Raw genomic sequence first — 22,969 nt, 5'->3', positions numbered from 1 at the left:
CTGGAGGAGATTCAAAACGCAGGCAGGGAACCACAGAGGAGGTAAGAGAAGTAAAACACAGGGACCACTGATCTCTCTGCAAATGCCAAACAAGAAATGTTGGACGCTAGATGGCAGCAGTGCCCCATGTTTTCCTTCCAAATTAAACCAACCTTGAGCTCTTGGGGGGAAAATTCACTGTATTAACACACAAATACAACCATATCACAAAACCAGCTTATTTTATTTGACAGCCGTTTCCTACTCTTCTCATATTTATGATCAATAAACAATTTGGTACGAATCATTGTAACTCTCTAATATGTATGTTCGAGCCAAAGAAAATATCTCATATAAATAACAGCAAAAAAAAAAAAAAAAAAAAAAAAAAAAAAAAAAGGGTGGTTATTGGTTATCTGGACCATTATTTCTCAAGGCTTTGTATCAAATAGATTCTTTGATCTCTGAGGAAAGGAGGTGGCATGGGACGTTTTTCAACAGAACACAGGAAAAGGGAAGTTCAGCCTGGAGCCTGTCACAATGATGTGGAAAGGCGTTCCATCTCTCAGGTGACACTCACTATTCCTTACTGGGATCCTAATCAAGTGAAAATCATCTATGAGCCCTAGCCTAGGATGGTTAGATGTTGGAAACGTTTTTTAATGGCAGAAATCCTTCTTGGTGACACGAGTCATTAGGAATGGCAGCATAGAGACAGGGCACCATTTCCCAAGGAGAAGTCAGCTCTTCAGCTCCTGAAAAGAGATCCGTTTTTCCTGATGAGGCGCTTCAAATGAACTATTGGAGCACTTAATGGGTCTTCGAAAGCGTTTTTGTTCACTTGCTGACTCACAGATACTATCTGGGGTCTGATTTAAAATCCCAGAGGGGGCGGCGCTCTGCTCCACAGGCCCAGTCCAGCCTAAAGAATAGAACTCAGGGGTTCTATGGGAATCCCTGTGTGGCTGAAGCATTCTGTCTTCTGAGTGTCCCTCCAGGGATAAACGAGGCAAGATGGGACTCTGCACTGAGGAAAATTCAAGTCATGTTCAGGACTGAAACTCCAAGAGCCTGCATTCCCCCCGCCCCATATTTACAGCTCATATCACTGCGAGGAGAAAAGGGTTTTGGAGGTGGCCCCAGTTGTGGCCACCTGCCCCTTAGGCTGCAGGGAGACTGAGAAAGTCAGGCTTTGGTGTTTCCGTGCCAAGGTTTCAGTCCTTCCTGGATCCACTATGCCTTTCTGGAGTAGCCTAGATCACAGGGGCAGGGGCAATCTAAGAAAATTAAAGGAGGCATATGAAACATTATCAGACTGTCAACCCATTTAATCTCCGAGACTGAGAGGAAGTGCAGGTGGAATGAGGCGGTGGGCTTTCCCTCCCACCACAGGCATCTGGTGCTGTGGGGATACCGCAGGTGGTTGGCTGCTATACTCTAATGGTTCCAGACCTGGAGGCTAATTCTCTCTTACTAGGGCATGGGATTTCCATGTTCTGTCCTCTAAAAGCGCTAAACCTTTTTGGTCAAGGATGTTGAATCCTTTAAATGTCCTTCTATGGAAACCAGCACTCACTGATGGTGTTTCTATTAACTGACCCCCGTCTCCTAAAATGTCTCGCCTTACACGTTCCCCAGGAACTGCAGGAATGCCTCCTCTATTTGAGGAGCTGGGTGAAATCCAGTTTACTGTATCAAGTACTGCTATTCTAGAGCACTGTTCTCTCTGCGGGCTTCCTCCTTTTGCAGAATCAGGGAGAACCTGTCTTTTCTCTTTTAAGGCCCCTTCCCAACCCACAGAATTTTATATATAGTTTCATCAGAAGCTGTGCCAACATGCCGGCTCTCATAACCAGACCATAATATTAATTCTAGAGACTTCCTCATGTCACATTTTATCTGAAGCAGAAGTTTGGGCATGGCCAAGGCTAACACAATCCGAAGTCAGGAAATGTATAAATCTGTGTAACTCCTTGCAAATAGTCCATCTTATATATCCACATAGGAATAGGAATACATACATACATATATATGTGTGTGTGCGCGCGCGTGTGTGTGCGCGCGTGTGTGTGTATTCCTCCCTTGGAGTTGAAGCTTGTGCCCTTTCCACCTGCATTTCTGATCTAAGTTAGGCAGGGGGCTGCTCTCTGGTCAGCAAGGAAGGGAGATCAAAGAATGGAGGCCGGCCTCTGTCCCTGCAGAAACCCTCCAGTTTGCTGGAGTTGCCGGATTGCATTGCTCCTCCCCGGTGTGCGGCGTGGGCTTCCCCCACCCGAGCGCCCAACAAGTCTTCCTTCTCCCAGCCTGCGCGCTGCTGCGCTGAGGCCGAATGAAGCGCAGCACGGTGCTGGCAGCCCGAAGCCCCGAGGCTGGGCTCTGTTTGTCTGGGACTGCGCCGTGCCCAGCCTCGGTCCCCTCTCTGTGGGTAGGGATGGTTGAGTCCAGCCTCCACGGCAGCGGCTCCTTGTGCCACTAGCAGCCCGTCTTCTGCGCTCTCCGCCTTTTCTCTCTAGACTGGCTCTCTCCTCCCCCCGCGCCCCCCTCCCCGCATCTCCCACTCGCTGGCTCGCTCTCCAGCTGCCTCCTCTCCAGGTCTCTCCTGGCTGCGCGCGCTCCTCTCCCCGCCTCGCCCCCTCCCGCAGCCTCGCCGCCTTGGTGCCTTCCTGCCCGGCTCGGCCGGCGCTCGTCCCCGGCCCCGGCCCCGCCAGCCCGGGTCTCCGCGCTCGGAGCAGCTCAGCCCTGCAGTGGCTCGGGACCCGATGCTATGAGAGGGAAGCGAGCCGGGCGCCTAGACCTGCAGGAGGCGTCGGATGCGCGGCGGGTCTCGGGACCGGGCTCTCTCTCCGGCTTGCCTTGCCCTCGGGTGATTATTTGGCTCCGCTCATAGCCCTGCCTTCCTCGGAGGAACCATCGGTGTCGCGTGCGTGTGGAGTATCTGCAGACATGACTGCGTGGAGGAGATTCCAGTCGCTGCTCCTGCTTCTCGGGCTGCTGGTGCTGTGCGCGAGGCTCCTCACTGCAGCGAAGGGTAAGACGGGCTTGCTCTTGGCCGGGGAGGCGGTCGAGTCCTCCGAGGCCCCGTGTGCGGACGCGAGTGTGCGTTTTGAGGACCGCAGGGTACGGAGTGGCCGCCTCTGCCCGGCGCTGCTCCATCGCCGACGCTCGGGGAACGCGATGCCCGGGAGGGAGCTTCCATCGCGCTCTCCCAGCCCTCCTGGGCCCCTGCCCCACCCCGCCATTCCTTCCCCCTCTCCTGGGCTCAAAGGAGGTATCTCTTTTTCTCGGCGGTACAGGGTGTCAGGGAGAAAGGAACCCGAGACGAGTTGGGCTGGAACTGTGCTCCGGCGGGGCGGTGTTGCCTCCTCCGAGACGTGGACTCCACGGGTCGGGGTGGCTAAGGGGCAGTTCCCAGGACTTTCTCCCCGGACCTGACGCGCCTGGAAAAGCGGCCCGGGTGAAGCTGGCCTGGAAAGTTCGGGCTCTCTACGGGGGTTTTGGTACCAACAGGCAAAGCTCTCCGCTGGCCCGGCCTCCTCGCACCCATACACCCCATTCCTAATCTCCTCCTTCCCTCTCCAACGTCCTCAGCCAGCGAGGAGTAGCTGCCTCTGGAAGGTGGCCCCCGCTTTCCTCTCCCCCGGACTTCGCTCCTTGCAAGTTGTAAGGTGTTGGCAAGGTGTGTGAAACAGGCTAGGAGTTCTGGACCGGCTTCCAAGTCAGATACATTCACTGTGGGCGCAGGGGTATCCTCTTTCTACCCTGGTCAGGGGAAGGAGTTTCTCTGGGTGGTTTCTGGGGCTTGGGGTTCTGTGAACTTGGTTTTCTCCCTGAATGAGTTGGGGAATGTTTTATCCTAAGTAGCCTACAGGCTGCGACCTCAAGGCTGGCAATAGCTTGTGCACTTGTCTATTCTCCGGGAAAGAAAATAAGCTCCCTTTTGAGAGAGGGCGAGAGAGAGGGAGAGAGACAGAAACAGAGAGAGAGAAAGAATATTGATTGATTTTCACATTGGAAATACCTGCCCCTGTCCTCATTTTTAGCCTCCTTAGATGCTTTCTCTATAGTCAGCACTTCGACAGATATTCCCGGGAATATCTGTATCTACATAGGGGTTTTCTTTCGTTTCATTTTTAAAGGATGGAGTCCAATCTTATGATTTTTTTTTTTAATGGTCACTTGCTTTTTTCCCTACATAAAATTTCCCCTTCCTCTCTAGATTCTTCCATCTTCTTTTCCACCCATTTCCTTTTCCTCCAGTGGTCCAGATGGAAGAGTGATTGGCAGGGCGAAGGAGGACCGTATCTGGTTCATTAGGAAACTCCAGATCTGCCTGGAGAGCGGGGGAGAGACGTGCCGGCTGGGCTTCCCCTCCCTGCGCTCGTCTCCACGGGGCGTCCAGGGCTCGGTGAGAGCTGACCGCGCAGCACCAGCTCCTCCTCACCCTCATCCACCCTCACAAGGGGGTGTCTGCGGGAATGCGCCCCGAGATCCCGGGGAGCGCAAACAGTGCGTCTTAGTCACCCAAGCTCGTGGTCGCTCGGGATTGGGGAGCTTCCTGCAGACGCCGACCCTCTGCCCACCCGCCCGGCTCGGTCCGGATGCCTTGGCCACTGCCGCTGACATTACCGGCTGCGGAGGCACCGCCGACTGAGCAGGGCCCGGCTGGCAGCGGCCTCTGGTCAGCACTGGACTGGCTGGGAATTGGAAGGCGAGGCAGCTAAAGTCTAGGGCAAAGAGGGTTGTGCCCTGTGAGGTGTGCAGGGGCGTGTGTGTCGCAGCGGGGAAAGGGCAGGAGCCCAAGGGACAGGACCTGGCTTTTTCCAGTCAAGCCCCTGAGTAGACAGGAAACACCTGCCATGCAACTCCGCAAAACTTCCCGCCCTTTCCCCTGCACTCCAAGCGTATCTGGGCCCGGGGCTTCCTCCTTTTCAAGCAGGCAACTCAGCCTCTGAGCTCACTCTCGGTTCCCCCGAGTTCCGCGCGCTCCGGGCTCCCTTCCCCCGCAATTAACAGAGGTTGCTGCGTGGAGACGGCGGCGGCCCTAGCTCGGCTGCTTAATAATCCGCACACGTGTGTGCCGGGCGGATTCCGCCCCCACGTGGGTGGGCTGCAGCGCTAGGATGAGGGTGAGGCGGAGGCGAGAGGGAGGGTGTGGAGGGGCAGGTAGTGGGCGGGGGCTGCTCTGGCTGCTTCTGGGGTGAACAGGGCAGGGGGTGCAAAGTCCTGGGTGCCTCGGGCCCTGCGGGGGCAGTCCCGTGGAAGAGAGCTCCTCTTGGGCGCTGCAGGCCCCAGAACCTGGCTGCAGAAGCCGAGAAGTGGAGCCCAGGGTCCCAGGCCCCTGGCGTGCTGGAGCGGTGCTGTGCGCCAAGTGTGTGCGCGCGATGGGGGTCCAGGACGCTCGGACGCAGCTCTCACTGCGCTATTGTCTGGCCCACCCGGCGGTGGGTCCGTGGAGCTCCTTCGTTAACCCCACATGGACCAAGGGCCGTGTCTCCTCCGCGCTTGCGGGGTCAAGTGCGAGCTCCTGTAGCGGCCTGGGAAGGGGCTGCAGGCAGGAAGGGGGCCGGTGATGCCAGCGCCGGAGTCGCCGTTTGTGCGCTCTGGCTATTGGGGCGGGGTCGCGTTCCCCTTGCATAGCTAAGCCCGGGTGACCAAGGTCGGGCCTCCCCCCGGGGGCGTCGGCGCTGGGCCCCGGGGCTCGGCAACGCGCTCCAGGGCCGACCGGAGGCGCTTGCGCGCAGCAGGGCTTCCCCGAGGAGGAGCGCTCTGGCGGGAGGGCGCCCGGCCACTGCCGTGGGCAGCTGCGCTGCGCGCGCCCAGGTGGCGGCACCCGCTGTGGCGAAGGCAGGCGCAGAGTTTTTGATGCGTGGGGCATAATTCGTGACCTGTTTGCGGAGTCGTGAGGCTGGAGGCGGTCGCAGTTGAGGTCACTGAAACCCGTTACTGTGGGTACTGGAGTATCAGCTTCAGCTGATGGTGCTGTACTCTTCAATAAAGCGTTGGGGGTATCGAAAATTCACTGGTGATTTCCTTTTTCTTCTTGATTATTAATGGCATCGTAAAGGTTGAGTCCCAAGTGTGCGTTTCTCTTTAAATGCCTGTTTTCAGGGACCAGGGGAAAAGGAGTAAGGCTGTAAGCATGTTCATCTAGTAAACAGGAATATTAATTCTGTGTGTGCTGGCTCGGATCTACCCCTTTACCTGGGGCTGATCTACTGGCTGTTTGGACAAAGTTTGCTTCTCAGTTGTTTCTTGCATATGTGCAGCCACGAGAATGCAGGTATTTGCATACAATTACTTACCCAGAAAGCGTCCTAAAGGAGAGCACACACAACACTAGTAGCCCAGAGCAGCCTCATTTTGAGAAGCCCGAAAGAGAAAGGTGGAACATTCGTGAAAGTAAGTAATTCAAACATTCCCTGACCCACCCAGCAGAAATGTGAGCACGCACTGCTGAGTTTCCAGAGGAACCCTGGAACTCCACCGCGAGAGGGATGCACCCTCCCATACCTGCATGGTTTTAGATGAGTTACCTTATTAAAGACTCATGTCACCAAGAGGGATGCTAAGACCTTTAATTTGCTGGTCAAATTCCTTTATGGCAGAGCCGCACCCCATACACTTCCTCCTGATGAAGCCAGGACACTCCTGTGAAGAACATACTTTCACAGGAAACCCCTAATCCCCATCCAGCAGTAAAAAAATGGGCCGGATGCCGTGGCTCACGCCTGTAATCTCAGCACTTGGGGAGGCCGAGGTGGGTGGATCACCAGAGGTAAGGAGTTCGAGACCAGCTTGACCAACATAGTGAAACCCCGTCTCTTCAAAAAGTTCGAAATTAGCTGAGCGTGGTGGCGCATACCTGTAATCCCAGCTATTCAGGAGGTTGAGGCAGGAGAATCGTTTGAACCTGGAAGGTGGAGGTTGCAGTGGGCTGAGATCGTGCCATTGCTCTCCAGCCTGGGCAACAAAAGCGAAACTCCGTCTCAAACAAACAAACACTTAAAATGAAGTTAATATCTCTGTAATTCCTGAGCAGATCATGTCTTTTTCCTGTTGCATTATCAGGATATTATTATTAATTACTATGACTTCAAATCAGAACTGTTCAGCAGACAGCTATTCAGTGCTTCTGGAGCACTCATGTCGTTTGGGGTTTTAAGTCTTTAAAAAGGTAAGCAAAAGGGAGTCTTTCTTTGGAAGTGACAGGTTTTGTAAACTTGAATAGCAGGGCAATGAGGTCTCATCAAACAAGTCCAGAGAAGCAAATGGTGGGTAGGGCAGGGTGGTAGAATTCCCCCACGTCTCAAGCATCTCACTGGCAGAGGCCTAGGGAGGAGAGGGAATGGCTATTTTTATATTGGCTTTCAGCTGGCCAATCATGCTTGATAAGAAGACTGCCACAGCCACAGTGCTGAAGCTCCTACAGGCAAAAGCAGCTCCTCCTGGGGGCAATGCTTCCTTACTCTCCAGTTTATTGTGTCAAGCAAACACCAACACAGCTTTGAAAATGTCAAGAAAATGGTTCTGCTTCCTTTAAGAAATAGATAAACAAAGGCTCGGTGGCCGGTTCGTGCTTATAAGCAGACGATACAGCAAACCCAGTGCAGACATTTCTAAGCTGTCAAAATGCAAATGGCATATTAAATACTCTCTATTCCGCTGAATTTTGAATGTGCCTCTGGTAATTTTTCTGCTGAGCTCATAGTGAAAATAAGCCATTACAACTTGCATACATGCAATTTAAGCTACATTTTCCCTTTGGCCTTTTGTATGTCTTCTGGTTGAGCTTACTTCCCTCTGTAAGATAACTAAAAAGTTGCATGCATAGTTGCATATAATGAATGTCAAATATGTTTTTTCAATTTAAGTTTTATTTGATCAACTAATAAATCAGAGGAAGATATTTGAGTGAAGGCAGAGATCTTCCACAGTCTACAGTATTTGTATCTTTGGGTTGTATGGGAATATTACAAGCCTGTTGTCTCCTAGGATAGGAAAGTAGGAACTTGGACTGAGAGACCAGCAGTGGTAAACATCAAGTCCAACCAAGTTGACACTGTGGCACAGCCACCATAGCAACCAGGGGCAGAATTTTTTTTTTTTTTTTTTTTTTTTTTTTTTGTTACTGTAGTACTAGCATGGTTATGCAACCTGAGCCGAAGAAATAGATGTTTCAGCTCTACTGAAATGAATTAATCCTCAAGGTACTCAACCCTTTTACACTGACCTTCAATTACATGATCGTTGTGCTTAGCACACTTGTTGTTCATTCCAGAAGAGCTGATCAGTATAAAAATCAAATAATTGCACTTAGGTATTTGTGCCTAAATGCAAGGAAGTAAGTAAGTCTTTTCCCTAAGGACTTTAAAATGACCTTGAGTGACCTTTGATTAACCAGTATGTCTGTATTTTGGATGGACTTTAGTCCTTGATACTGAGGTTAGTAAGTAATGGAATTAAAATTCCCTTTACAGGAAAAAGAATAGAAGGACATGGTATAATTGAGCCGGTTGGAATTGACTGATTATAGGGAGCTTTATGGAAATAATGCACACCTTGTTTTTTCCCTCCAGCAGATCAACCTCTTTGGATGCAGAGTGTGAAACACTTCTCTTTTCTGAGCTCAGCTGCAATTTTCTTTAAACCATTTGTATCAACCAGTACTTTCTGGGAGAGGAAAATGCCACCAGTGCTTTAGGGAAGTTGCAGAATCTTTATTTATCCTCAAATATCTTTGTTCTATGGAGATGAGAGATTTCATCATCCATTAGACACCCTGTCTCGTCCACCAACTCTAAATGTGTTATAAACATTCCACCGAGAAATAACATTTCAACAAATTAACTTCAGTTAGAGTCAGTGTCACTTTGACCTACGGTGGCAACGTTTATCCCCATCTGAAATTTGTTTGGGGAATGAAAAGAAAAAACATCATACAGGCATTTTTTTGTTGTTGTTAAAAATAACTTACATATTTTATTTTACTGATACATTTTGCAATTTATTGGTTGGAGTCCTGAACTAGTTTTAGCTTGGTAGAAGTTATAAAAGGGAAAGGAATATTTCAGTATTTTCATTCCACCCAAATATACTTGAATCCTTTGATACTTCTATCTTAATGCTCATAATTTGATACTTGATGCTCATAATTTTAATGTAATTTTGCCTCATCCTTTGTAAAGTGGAGAGTAATGCATATAATACTATGTTTTAAACGCTACCATTGTACTAGACATGCGATCAAGAAAAGCATAAACGTGAAGGAGTCAGATTGTTGGCCTCACTTCCCAGTTTTTTTCACTGTATTAGTCAGGATTCTCTAAAGGGACAGAACAAATAGGATAAATGTATATCTAAAGGGGAGTTTATTAAGTAGTACTAACTCACAGGATCACAAGGTGAATCCCACAATAGGCTGTCAGCAAAGATGTGGAGCAAGGAAGCTAACAGTGCAGCTTTCAGCCTGTGGCCAAAAGCCCAAGAGCCCCCAGAAAATCACTGGTGTAAGTCCAAGAGTCCAGTAGATAAAGAACTTAGAGTCTGATGTTCCAGGGCAAGAAACATCCAGCACAGGAGAAAGATGAAGACTGGAAGACTCAGCAAGTCTGCTTTATTCTAGCCACACTGACAGTTGATTAGCTGGTGCCCACCCACGCTGAGGGAGGGTCTGCCTCTCCCAGTCCACTGACTCAAATGTTAATCTCTTTTGGCAACATCCTCATAGACACACCCAGGAACCATACTTTACAACTTTCCATCCAATCAAGTTGACACTCAGTATTTTAAATTATATAAAATATCGGCCAGATTCCAGTCCTTTTCATTTTTTACTTTTTGGCTGAATATATTTTGGAGAGCTTCAACCTCAATAAAATTCAAGAAAAACTAATATGATGTGGATATGATAACTACAACTTTTTGTCTGAATTATTCAGATAATTATAAACCATGAACACTGATGGAATTAAAGCAACTTTGCAAGGCACTGAGCATTTTCCTAAAGTGTTGCAGCAACCCTCTGCTTTCTGTACAGAACATGCCTGTCACCGTTACCATTATGGCTGTCAAAGTTAGGGTGGGCATGACACACAGTTTTTGAATACTCTATGTAAACTTTGTGTGCATAAGAATTACTTGTTTCAATCTTGATTCAATGCAGATTCCATGGCTTCTTTTCCAAATGATTCTCAATAAGTGAATTTTGGATGGAGGTAGAAATCTATTTATTTACTCGCCACGCCCATCCCAGGTAATTTTGATACAGAGAATACATATAATCTCACTTAGGGAATGCCACATTGCTTAGTAGGTAGTAAAATATGGCTTCTAACTTTGAGATGGTAAAAATGCAATGGATATATTTGTATATGTGTAATACATGATGTATACTATATGCATTTATCTGTATATAAACATTATCTATATATTATATATTTTAAATATAGATAGGTAGAGTCTATCGATCTGTCATCTCTCTACCTTCCTTTCAATAAAAGTGATCAAAATCTAATAATGTTTTCACTAATCCTTCACAGACAAATTAGCTGACACTGATTTCATGAAGAATATACCACACTATGAAATTGTGCAATTAATTCAGAAGAATTTCTTCCTTATCAGTCCCTTTGTTATCAGTATTCATCATTCAATGCTGTTTAATCTGCTTTTTTTTTTAAAAAAAATAGTTTTACAACAAAGCAGAGGTTCAAGCTCCTTCTCCATAATGTTTATATTATGGGGAGACTTCAGGGATAATTATGCTCTATCATATAAAAATACTGTTCGAATGGATTATCTTTTTCTTTTACTGTTTAGTATACTCTGATATCATTAGTGTTATATAAGAAAGGGCTAAATGTTAGATTAAAATTTGAATTATTTGGAGAGTGATCTCTAATGAATGAAAAACCTTTGAAATTAATGATAAATTGCAGGCAGTCATTTTCAAGATGCCTGAAGAACGCCTATGCCTCTATTTAGAGACACTTTTTTCTCCTTTTTTAATGGAAAGTGTTTTCATTGATCTCTAACCAATGAGTAATTTTCTTCTACCTGAAGTTGATATTCCTGTAAAGGATGTGGGGGACTCTCATCATTCCCCTTTCTATAAAATTACACCTCTTTGGTAATGAGTTACATAACTGCGGTTCCTAAAATCTTGCCTGGCGGCACTCTGAGTACATTTTCCCTTCCTGTGAAAATGGTGGATTCCACTGAACTTAGAGATCTTCACTTTTATCTCAAAGGATGGGCCTTATGAATGTTCAAAGTCCATCAACAATTTTGGTCACCACATTTCAAACTCTCCCTTTTATTTGGTAGGAAAGTAGTGTACTTTGATGTATAATACAGCTGGGATAGTTGAGCATTGCAGAGTATGATCGGCACTTCACAAAAAGAAGAGAGACCTTGGCAAACTAAGAAGGGTCACGTTTTTACAAGAAATTAACTGAATTCATCAGACAATTTCTGTGCACTCCAAATGTCTTGCATTTCTTGTTGTGTCTCTTCCCCCTTTCTTTATAAAATAGAATTACTGTGGACAATGTCAGACCAATCCATCTGTGAGGGTATTTTGTTGTTGTCTTATGGTTTCAGCTATATTCATGCGGTTACATTTCACTTGTTCAACATCCATGCTCCATTCTACATGGAAGCAATGCAGATTTTAAATATCATGCTCAATACTTTAAAAAATATAAATAATATCAAGGGAAATTCAGGTGAGAGCAGTCATGTTGTTACTGTTAGGTGGAATTAGTTTTATTGATTAATGTGATCTGGGTAGAACTACTGTCGTTTAGGGAAGATATACACATTTTTAGTCTGATATGATCCTTAACAACGATGACTGGGGATAGGAAGAGAATTGGGAAGATTTGTCTCTTAAAAAGGATTATAATCAGAATTTTGCTCACTTAAAGAATTATGGCATGTGCCAAACAGAATCACTCAATTCAGTATAACTGTAATACATGAGCCCTTCCTATTCACCTACATCGTATTTTTTAAAAAACTTTTATTTTAAGTTCCAGGGTAGATGTAAAGGATATGAAGTTTTGTTACATAGGGGGGTATTGTACCAATGATATCGTTACCAAGGTAGTAAGCCTAGTATCCATGAGTTACTTTTCCTAATCCTCTCCCTCCTCCCACCCTCCACCGTCTGACAGTCTCCAGTGTGTGTTGTTCCCTTCTATGTGTCCATGTGTTCTCATCATTTAGCTCCCACTTATAAGGGAGAAAACGTGGTATTTGGTTTTCTGTTCCTGCATTAGTTTGATAAGGATAATGGCCTCCAGCTCCATCCGTGTGCCTGCAAAGGACATGGTCTTGTTCTTTTTTATGGCTGCATAGTATTCCATGGCTACATCACAGTTTTAACAAAGAAGTTGAATCTCTGAGTGCTTTCTAGGAGTTTCCGTTTTGACTTCAGAAGAACACTAAAGTCACGTAATTTGTATTTATTCAAATATTAGGCTGTGTGATAGAGATGTTAATGTCAGGTACCTACTGGAAATTCCATTGGAAGTTGAAAGTTTATAGAACCTCAAAGTGTTGTCGGTGGAGCCTGCTCAGGTTCTTGACTCCACTGCATGAAAGAAGTTCATTGCAAAACAAAAGTATGTGCTGAAAGCTGGGTCATGATGGACTGCTTGAGAATTAGACAGCCCTGTCTCATGCTGGGGAAATTCCCTTTATGGGCAATTTATACAATTATTCATAAGAGGGTGGAGATGGGCATTGCAGCGAACCGTGTGACCAGTGGTCTTCCGGGTACACATGTGCCACTGCTCTGCATGCTAGCACATACATCACATGGCTCACTAGCCTCTTAGATCTCCACCCAGGGGTGTGTTTTTTACTATTCCAGTGAGAACAGGTCAGCCCAAGGACACTAAGCATGGGTTTCTGTGCTGGCGAGAATCTGGGGGTTTTCCCTTCTGCTGTTCGTCCTCCTTGCTGCAGGATCTTCCACCCACATAGAAGTGGATGTGGTTTGTACCCAGTCAAGTGGTTTGTTCTCTCTATCTGTCTGGCAAGTTCATTCCCCTTTACAAAAGGCTATGACCACCCTAATGTATCTCAAAAGAATGGAGGAGGAAGGGAACAGGAACAACTTCATGAACTGAAGATGAGGATGCTGAGAAGAAGCAGCCGGAGAACAGCCAAGAAAACTTTGTATTTTTTGATAGCTCAGTGAGGGCCAGTTGAAATGTCAAGCATGGAAATGATCCTAAAAACACTGATGCTCAGGGTCACCTTTCTCAGACGTTGATTCATTGCTCTTTAAAGCTGAAGGTTGGATGTGAAGGGTACACTACTATCATGGGACTAGTCCCTGAAATATGCAGATTTATGTGCAACTTATGTTAGGCCTTGCTCCTTTCTACTGTCATGCAGCCAAGGGATCACACCTTTGCTTGAACATCATCTACTTATTGGAAGCTAGAACATTAGACATTTGAAAACAGTTTTCCCTGCAAGTCCTGTGATGGTTATTCTTGCTGTTCTGGAGATTTTCTAATGACCTCCAGTATGTAATACCAACAGAACACTGAGTGTGGAAAGAAAAGCAGTTTGTGATTTACTGGCCATGGATCTTGTTTTCTTAAGTACTGTACATGCTTTTCTCTGTTGGGTACAGCATCTCTCTCCTAAACTGACTTTCAAAGTCCTCCATAATCAGTCTTTTCAAATGTGTCCTTGTGACTTCCAGTTCAGCCAGGCCAGGTACACCCTAACTATACCTTCAGTTTTCTCACCATTGAGGAGATTTCCATTCCACCTCATCAACTGCACCTTTGAGCTTTGTTTCCATACATCTCAAGCCCACCCATCTTTGAGTCCACTTCTAGTTCTCTCTATCATATGTTGATCACCCAATCTCTCCTTGTTTTAATTCTTTTGTCAGTTACTATGTTTAAAAATTATTGGTCATCATGTAGGAAACTGTAGGTTTAGGGTCCTTTAAAAAAATGTTGTTCTTCCCCATCTCTACCAAAAATACAAAAAAAAAAAAAAAATTAGCTGAGTATGGTGGCAGGCACCCATAATTCCAGCTACATGGGAGGCTGAGGCAGGAGAATCGCTTGAACCCTGTAGGTGGAGGTTGCAGTGAGTTGAGATTGCGACACTGCCCTCCAGCCTGGGTGACACCAGTGAAACTCCATCTCAAAAAAAAAAAACAAAAACAAAAAATGTTATTCTTGTTTGCTGATTTTTCACTCATTTGTTTACATTGTTTTGACCTCATAAATCTTAAAGTCCTGGGGAATTGAAGGGCACTCTTGCAAGTATCCAAGCGTCATTCTGGTTTCTTACACATTCACTCTTTCTTTAATAAACAAACATATGTTCTCAGTCTATGTAAAATACTTGATTCCAGCCATTATTTTTAGTGACTTCAAATTAATGTATCATCAACATTTTGTGAAAGCACTCACTGAAGAGTTGACCTAGGGAAGGTATTGGTAGAGATTTCTTCCAGTCACTGTGCCTGCTTATTTACTCACATACTGAGACTAGAACTTGTCAAAATAATTAGCTTTGAAACCCCATATTCAAGATATTATTTTGCCATGCTTATTTGATTCAATTGTGTTTCTTTTTCTTGACTGTTTTTCTTTGTATACCAAGTAAGTTATCTGAGATGTTTGCATTTTTTTTCTTCCAGTGACAATAATTTAATAATATTAGAGCTTGTTCAGCAGATACACCAGCCTTCAATTGTCATTTTGATCTTCATGACTATTTTATCTCTCCTCTTTTTAATTTTAAAGAATTACATTAGAGGATTATGGAACAAAGAGGAGCTAATCAGTCTCTTTCTTTTACAACTGCAATTACAAAATTACCTTTCCAGCATTCTTTGCTGGCAACAAGATACATGGAAGGGGCATGTTGTCAGGGTGTTGAAAAGACGAGGCTTCTACCGAACTGAAAGTATAAAAAGTATAACCAAGTTGAACTTTGGGGTATGATTTATATCTCCTAGAAAATGTGTTTTTCTTTCAGTTTTTATGATGGATGGACAATAATAGGTCTTTTAAAAAGAGTTCATATAAAAATACAAGAAGTGTTATATGACAAGTTGAAGGGACTATCATTTCTTCTTACCATTTATATTTTAAGAATAGAAACTATGAGGAAGAAAAAAAGTGGCTAAGTTAAAGATGTGGTAAACGGTACCTAAGTTAAAGATCTTTATTAAAATGAACTTGATAAAGCTCATTTATTGTAGCTTTAAAATCAGAATAAGAGATTTGAGCCACTTTTTAATGCCTTTAGTGACAATACTCATTCTTTGTCTCCAAATGAGGGAGACAGACAGAAAGCCAACAGTATTTGTAGCAAGATAATTTTACAACATTCTCTGTTACCCAGGTTTATCCTCTCCGCAGGACCAGATGCCATCAAGAACAACTCAAGAGCTAGAAAATAGAGCTACATAGAAGGACAGATTGGGGGAGCAATCTTCCATTCGAATACTTTTTGTATTAGCTAACTACTGTGCTGTAACATTATTATCACAGACTTAACAGCTTCAAACAACACACATGCATTATCTTACAGTTTCTATGGGTCAGGGGTCTGTGCAGGGCTTGGCAGCTTGGCTGGGTCTCTGCTTAAGGTCTCACAAAGCTGCAATCAAGTGTTGGCTGGGACTTCATTGCTGCCTGAGGCTCAGCTGGGGTAGAATCCGTTTCTAAGATAGTTGGACAGTTGGCAGAATTCAGTCCCTTGCAGTTGTAGGAATGAGGCATTAAGTTTTTGGCTGGCTTTCGGCCAGAGTTTACCATCAGTTCCTGGGGGCCACACACAGTTGTCACCTGAGACTTCCTAGCATGGCTCAAGCCAGGTTAGGAGTGGGGTTGGGGGAGAGAGAGGAGGTGAGAGGGAGACTCCATAGTTGGGTGCTACAATTTCATATGTAATCACGTAGTCCTGTACACATAATCACGTGTAGCCTATCGCTGTCAGTTTACTTGCTGGTTGAAAGCAAGCCACCGGTCCCGCCCACTCTCAAGGAGAAAAGGATCCCTAGGGCATGGACATCAGCAGGTGGGGGTGCCGTGTGGGCTCCCTAAGAGTCTGTTCACCACACTGTTCTAGAAAAATATAAAAAGGTCATCTCACAATCAGTCAGCAAAGAACTTAGGAACCATTAAGTATAAATAGGTATTTTATAGGAAGAACAAACATAAATAATAAATGTAGGAAAAGATCCCAAAGTGTATAATTGATTGAGACCAGTGCATTAAACATTGTCATTTTTCCCCAGTGCATTGTGAAACTCTAGCTGATGATATCAAGTTTTGGTTGTGCACAGAGAAGACACTCGCTTATACTCTTGTTGGATATCTAGAAAAATGAGGGGAGGGGATAATTCGGCCTTATCAGTCAAATTCTAAACTATCGGATGTTTCGATCTAGAGAATTAATACATCCTGCTGCAATAGGGGCTTATTCACTATAGCCCCTTCTCTCATACTGAAAAGTTAGACAGAGCTTAAATGTTTACCATCACAAACTGGCCAAATAGATTGTTGTAGGACACACTGTACTGCTCCCATGAATGTGTTTCCATGGTAAAGTATTGAGTTGAACATTTCAAATAATATCAATATTTTGATCCCATTTTCAGGTACAGAAAAGGCAGACTATTTCTATACACACGGGAAATATTTGAAAAGATGCACACATCATGGTGTCATCCTTAAATTCTGTTTGGTTTCTTCAAATAACTATGTCAACCTTCTCTAAGTAAAATAATAACTGTTAAATTAAAAAAATTAATAAGGATAAGTTGCTCTTACTAGTCCACGTTGTTGGACAAAGTAGAGATAGATAATAAGATTTTTTTTTTTTTTTTTTCGAGACAGAGTCTCACTTTGTCACCCAGGCTGGAGTGCAGTGGTGTGATCTTGGCTCACTGCAGCCTCGACCTCCTGGGATCAAGCAAGCCTCCCGTGTCAGCCCCCTAAGTAGCTGGGACTACAGGCCCATGCCACCATACCCAGCTCATTTTGTGTAGTGTTTTTTGCAGAGACAGGGTCTTGTCCTATTGCCCATGTTGGCCTTGAACTCCTGATCTTAAGTGATCCACCCACCTCAGCCTCCCAAAGTGCTAGGAGTACAGGCATGAGCCACCACGCCTGGCTAGATAAGATTTTTGAATTCAAAGTGATCTTCCAGTTCATAAATTCAAGTCTCTCATTTATGTTTGTCCAGAGGAGTTCAATATCTCACCCAAAAGGCAGAGCTCAGTCTAAGGAATTCTCTTTTCATTTTACAGTGTTGCTCCCAGGAGGCCCACAGGCCTCTTGAAAGCCTCCTTGCCTGACAAACTCCTTCCTTCCTACACACACAAGACCAGACCTGTCTCTCCATCTCACCCCACCTCCATTGCTGCTTTGCTGGGGCTCTTAAGTGCAACTGAAGCACTGATTCTGTCCTGATCTAATAGGCACACAGCCCTTGTGGCTACACTCTGGGAAGAGCAGCATGCTAGGAAAGTTCTGGACTTCAACCTAAGATTACCCAGGCAGCTGGAGAAGCACAGTTTCCAACCTTGAGGCTCAGGAGATGGCTGAGAGCCGTCTCTGGTGCCACAGAACCCTCAGTGGGTGCATGTTTCAGGGTTTTATTGCTTTGTTAAATATGAAATGATGGTAATTTATTTGAGATGAAAAACACATGGTTGTGATAACATTGTGTTATATTAACTAGTTAATACGTTTTATATCAGTATGATTTGATCTGTGTATTTGTCACTACAGAATATTTAATTCTGAATAAACACATTTTCACCACACCAACATATTTTGTGAGGACTGCTCATATTAGCACAATTAGGCAATTGCATTTTTAGATTTCTTAATGATTTAAATAAATTGCAGAACAAAATGATTTCAAAAAAGTGAAAACTAGCTCCTTCTTTAGGTAGACAGTGAGTATCTTTGATAGAAATTATTTCCCTTCGTTTTCACACACTCAGGGGTTCTAAAGGTACCTTTGACGGTGTCTGCTATAGAGCTAAGTAAGCCCAAGTTCTGTCTCCTCTCCTCCTCACAGTGTGTGGCCTTGGAAAATATTAAACTTCCTGACACTTGGTTTCCTTGTCTTTACAAAGGGAATGTCAACTGTGCTCAATATCATAAGGATTACATGAAGAAACACATGTAAAAAGCATAGAACCATGCATGGCTTTTACTAAGCTTAAATAAATGTGAGCGGCTATTTTATTATAGCAACTAAAAAAATCAGACTCTCAGTTCTATGAGATGTGTCCTCCAAGTTCATCGTTTGAACTTGTACATGAAATTTAGCTTGAGTACAATTAAAGACTCGGTAGAGTCAGGGAGAAAAGACGTGTTTTAACATCATTTAACACCAGGAAGGCCTGGAAATTTGAAGTGACTATGAAAAGAATAATGAGAGAAAAGAATAGAAAATTTCGCTCTTCAAAGTAGATTTTTAAAGTTTGCTACTACTTTCTCCAGAGTTAGTTTTTCTAAAGATCCTGATGTCTTGGTGCTGACTGTTCCCAATAGCTGTCACCCCGGTTGGAGTGGCACGATCTTGGCTCACTGCAACCTCCACCTCCCTGGTTCAAGCAATTCTCCTGCCTCGGCCTCCCAAGTAGCTGGGATTACAGACACCTGCCACCATGCCCAGCTAATTTTTGTATTTTTAGTAGACATGAGGTTTCACCATGTTGGCCAGGCTGGTCTTGAACTACTGACCTCAAGTGATCCACTCCCCTCGGCCTCCCAAAGTGCTGGGATTACAGGTATGAGCCACTGTGTCTGGCCCATATATTTTTCTAACTGCTTAGTTTTGTTCAAAAAAGCATTTGAGGCTACTTTTGAGTGTTTTAAATGGTGTGAGTTCCCAATGAAGCCATTTGAAAAACATAATTTAGTTATTTACTTGGCAATATAGTAAATCTGTTACTTTTCTGAAGGTGAGGGGCAGTTAGTGAAATCAGAGATGCTGGGTTTATTGAAATCTTTAAAATAAGTAGGGTCCAATTCATTGACTTAAACATACCCTCCACCCAAACTAAACATGGAGGGCTCAATAATGTTAAGACAGGTAGTGTGATCTGGCTTTTTCCTTCTGGCTTAAGATTCCAAGTTTAGTGTGTCCTGACTCAAATTAGAGGGATCCTTGAGTTGAAAAAGCTGCTGTACCTCCACCTGCCTGTTCCCCCTTTGCAATGATATCTTAAAAGGTAGGGTCTCTATCTGTGAGATCCCAAGTTATAATATAAAAATAAATCCCAAATTATGACATTAAAATTAGATGTTTCTTCCAGGGCCACGTGACTGAGACCTTTGGAATAGGCTACCTAGAACTCAAGTGGCCATGATCGAGATACATACTTCTCAAAGTCGGGTACGCTGAGTCTGGCTGTAAAAGTGAATGGGTATCTCTCACACCAATTATGGCCAAGCACACATCAACAGGGAACCCTTGTAAATACAACCCCTGTGCAGGACCCTTAGCAACGAATGGCTTGTGAGGCCTTGGGTATTGGATACTCTTTGACTGTGTGAATGAATCAGTTGATTGAGTATTAATGATGGCTCTTCTTCCACTGTGCTTAGTCTAGTCCTATCAGGCCAGCCCTATATTTATTCAGTAAGGGCGCTGCGGCATGCTGAATGTCTTTCAATTGCAGTGCATTCATCTCTAGCAGGTGAACCTGGTTAGTGACTTAGTTTTCAAATGCAATCTCCTTAGGAGGCGCTCACTTAACAATTATATCAACAAGTGAGACAGCTGGATCTGCACATGGGGTAAGGCAGCAGCTGTGAGTGGGTGCGTGTTCAGGAGAGTGATTTCACTGAGATCCACCCAAAGGCAGGCTGGAGCCGGTCACTGTGCACTGTGCTCCCTCTCAAAGGGAGCTCTGTGAATTTAAGTGTTCATGCCAATGTGAAGAAAGCCCAGAAGAGAGGAGACCTTTCCCAATGTGCATGAGTCCGTGGACATGCACTCACCCATCACACAAAACAGTCTCCACCAGCCTGAAATCCTTTCAACCTGTACCATGGGGAAAGCTGTTCAATGGGCCTGGGGTAAGTGGTGCTGCATTTTCAATCAAGGTTAGAAGGGCATATAACCCTTCTTGCCTTATTTCAGGGAGTAGAATGTTAAATTCCACTCTTTTCTTTGCAGAAAGAGTTTTGCTCTCACTTGGCTTTTATTGAAGGAGATATGTATTCAATTAAATATAAATTAATATAGACAGAAAATAGTTAACAAGGAAAAGTACAAAACAAATGATCAATACCATAGGAACATTTTAAGGCCAGCAATTGATATAAATGTGTTCCATCTTGAGAGAAACACCAATATAACTTGATACTAAAAGCTGTATAAAAATGAGCACTTTGCCAACACTTAATATGGTCAGTTCGAGTACACACAGGAGACATCTGACAAATTGCACTATTAGGAGAGAAAGACAACAGCATCTGCCCTCATTCCACTGCTTCAGAACACCGTTGATGCTCTGAAGGATTTTCTTTATGTTTATAGCTGACCAGCAATGGCCCTCTGTATTTCTTTAAGCACAGTTGCCCTAAAGTGGCACTTACTTAAATGAATATTTAATAAAAACATCAGTGAGAGGAAGTGATGCGTCATATACCTACCATATCACGTTTACTTCGAAAGGGAAGCTCGTTTCCAACAAGGACATGCTGGACATGGCGTGGGGTGTATTAAAACAAATACAAATGCTGGAGTAAAATACCTTCTCATCCTATTTAGGGTGGACGAGGGTCGTAGCAAATGAGTTTAAACACACAATGGGCTTGTCTTTAAGCTGTTTATAAATTGTTGCCTTATTTTGGACATACTAAAATCAGTCCCAATAATTTGGTAAGTACTGAATTTTAGGCATGCCACGGAGGTAAGGATAAAAAACAATGTAATATAGGAGCATCATGAAGTCAGTTTTTGCATTTTTATCAATATTATATTTAAGAATAAACTTTCTTTACATTTTATTAAAATACCTTCATTAATTGAATGTAATATGTAAATAGATAAGATAATTATGTTAAGAAGTATCAAAAGAAACAGAAGGAACAGCTGCAACTTCTGAGGTAGCTACTCCATATATTTGTAAATCAATTATTTATTGTTACACAGGTGTATTGCTTAACTCAGAGGTTTGGGGTACGAATCATCTTGTCACCCAGGTAGTGAGTTAGGGGCCAATAGGTGGTTTTTCAGCCCTTGTGTCTCTGCTGCCTCTAGTATTCTCCAGAGTCTGTTCTTCCCTTATGTCCATATTTATCCAATGTTTAGGCCCCAATAGTAAGTGAGAACATGTGTTAACCAACTATTGTCACTTATGCTTAAGAAATTATTTCCTGCAAGTAAACAAAAGCTCCAGTCCAAACCAGAAAGGCATGAATGTCTGTTGTCCAACTATTTCTTTTTCAAGCAGATTTTCTCATAGTAGATAAAATTATGTTTTATCACATATGGCTGACGTGAGCAATGTAGGAAATACTATTTAATCCTCTCTGATTGGCTTATCTCAGAGGGCTGAGTTCCATGAGTGGTATCTGCTGGGTTTTGTTCTGTTATTGCAAAAAAAACAACAACAACAACAACAAAAAAACAACTGTATACACCATTCATGACTCTTCCACAGCTGGTCGTAGTGTTTATTATGGAAACAGTTGGCCATGTCTTCATTGACACAGCACATCAGATGAAACTCTGAGGAGCTTGCAATCGTAATAGCCCTTTGCTTACTTCCTGAATTACCATTACCTCACTTGAGAGTAACACCTGTTCTGTTCAGACGCCGTACTTGTACCTGGAGCCTACAGGATGGGGTTTCTAGTCCAAACTCCATTGTATTCCAGTTTTGGGACAGTCCCGGGCTTCACTTCCCTCATCTGAAAAATAAGTGATTTGTTCTTTTGCTTTCAGCCCTGACATAATTTGACTTCTATTTTTAGTGGCTATCCGATCAATCAATACATACTTAGAAGGTTAAAGTAAAGTAGCCCACATTCAATAAGGCCGCTTCCAGCCAGGAAGTAAAAGGAATACTTGCTGCGTGTGCAATTATTCTTTTTCTTTTCTTATTGCTAATGCATTTAACTCAATAATCTACAGTCTCTCTTCAAATGATACACAGCAGATATTCCCTTTAGTTAGCGTAAGTTGAAATTAATTATCCTTTGAGACTTTTTTCTGGTATTTTCATAACCTTAAAAATAAAAGTCACCCTGGTGAATTAAAAACAGTAGGAGCTTGGTTCTCTCTTAATTCACTGGAACCACTCGGTCGCACTGATTATCTTTCTTATGTGTACCTAGCCCTTCTTAGTAGATAAATGCTCATTGCAACTTTTGGGGAGAAACCTCCTTCCCCAGTCTGTGCTAGATGTGAATGCCTTCTAGTACAGCTGTACAAAAAAAAAAATCCATTTTCTGACAGAGTACCATATATAAAATTTGGACTTCAATCTACTGTCGAATAATTCTTTGTCTCTCTTTTGAAACCCCAGTATATCAACATTAACCATCATAGTTTGTGTGAAAGTTGATACAGTTGCAACATAGTTACAATACTTAATCACATACATCATCATTGAGAGACAGCTCAATACTGTATTTTATCATCTCATATTTTCCTGACAAAGATTTGAGGCTCAAAAAATCACCTTCTAGTCAGATGCTGTGGATTGCAGAGCAAAGACCAAAGTCGTTATCCTTCAACATCTGTCTTACTCTTAGGTCTCTGAGTCTAATCATTGTTTCTACATGCCTTCCAACTGCATATTCTTGCTACCATATACAGAATTTAAAAAATATATGTTGACGTTTGTTATACAATAAAATGTCGACTCCAATCTTTTTCCAAAGATTGTACGCATTGAACTAACTCTCACGTTATTATGTTAAAAATAATTTTCCTGTAACGATCATTCACCATCAACATGTAG

At 43.8% G+C, this 22,969-nt stretch overlaps 1 protein-coding gene across 1 annotated transcript in view; it reads left to right on the top strand.

Annotated features, from left to right (window-relative positions):
• The first annotated feature begins 2,922 nt into the window (after positions 1-2,922).
• Positions 2,923-22,969, top strand: part of CSMD1 (CUB and Sushi multiple domains 1) — a 2,044,058-nt gene continuing 2,024,011 nt past the window's right edge. Inside the window, exon 1 of the mRNA XM_030937494.1 lies at positions 2,923-3,007. Coding sequence (XP_030793354.1) covers positions 2,923-3,007 — 85 coding nt within the window. The remainder of the gene's footprint in view (positions 3,008-22,969) is intronic.

The sequence above is a fragment of the Rhinopithecus roxellana genome, chromosome 9, assembly GCF_007565055.1.
Source record: "Rhinopithecus roxellana isolate Shanxi Qingling chromosome 9, ASM756505v1, whole genome shotgun sequence".
In the NCBI taxonomy this organism is placed as follows: Eukaryota; Metazoa; Chordata; class Mammalia; order Primates; family Cercopithecidae; genus Rhinopithecus; species Rhinopithecus roxellana.
The sequence above is the reverse complement of the archived record's forward strand: the minus strand, read 5'-3'. Positions and strand labels throughout refer to the sequence as shown.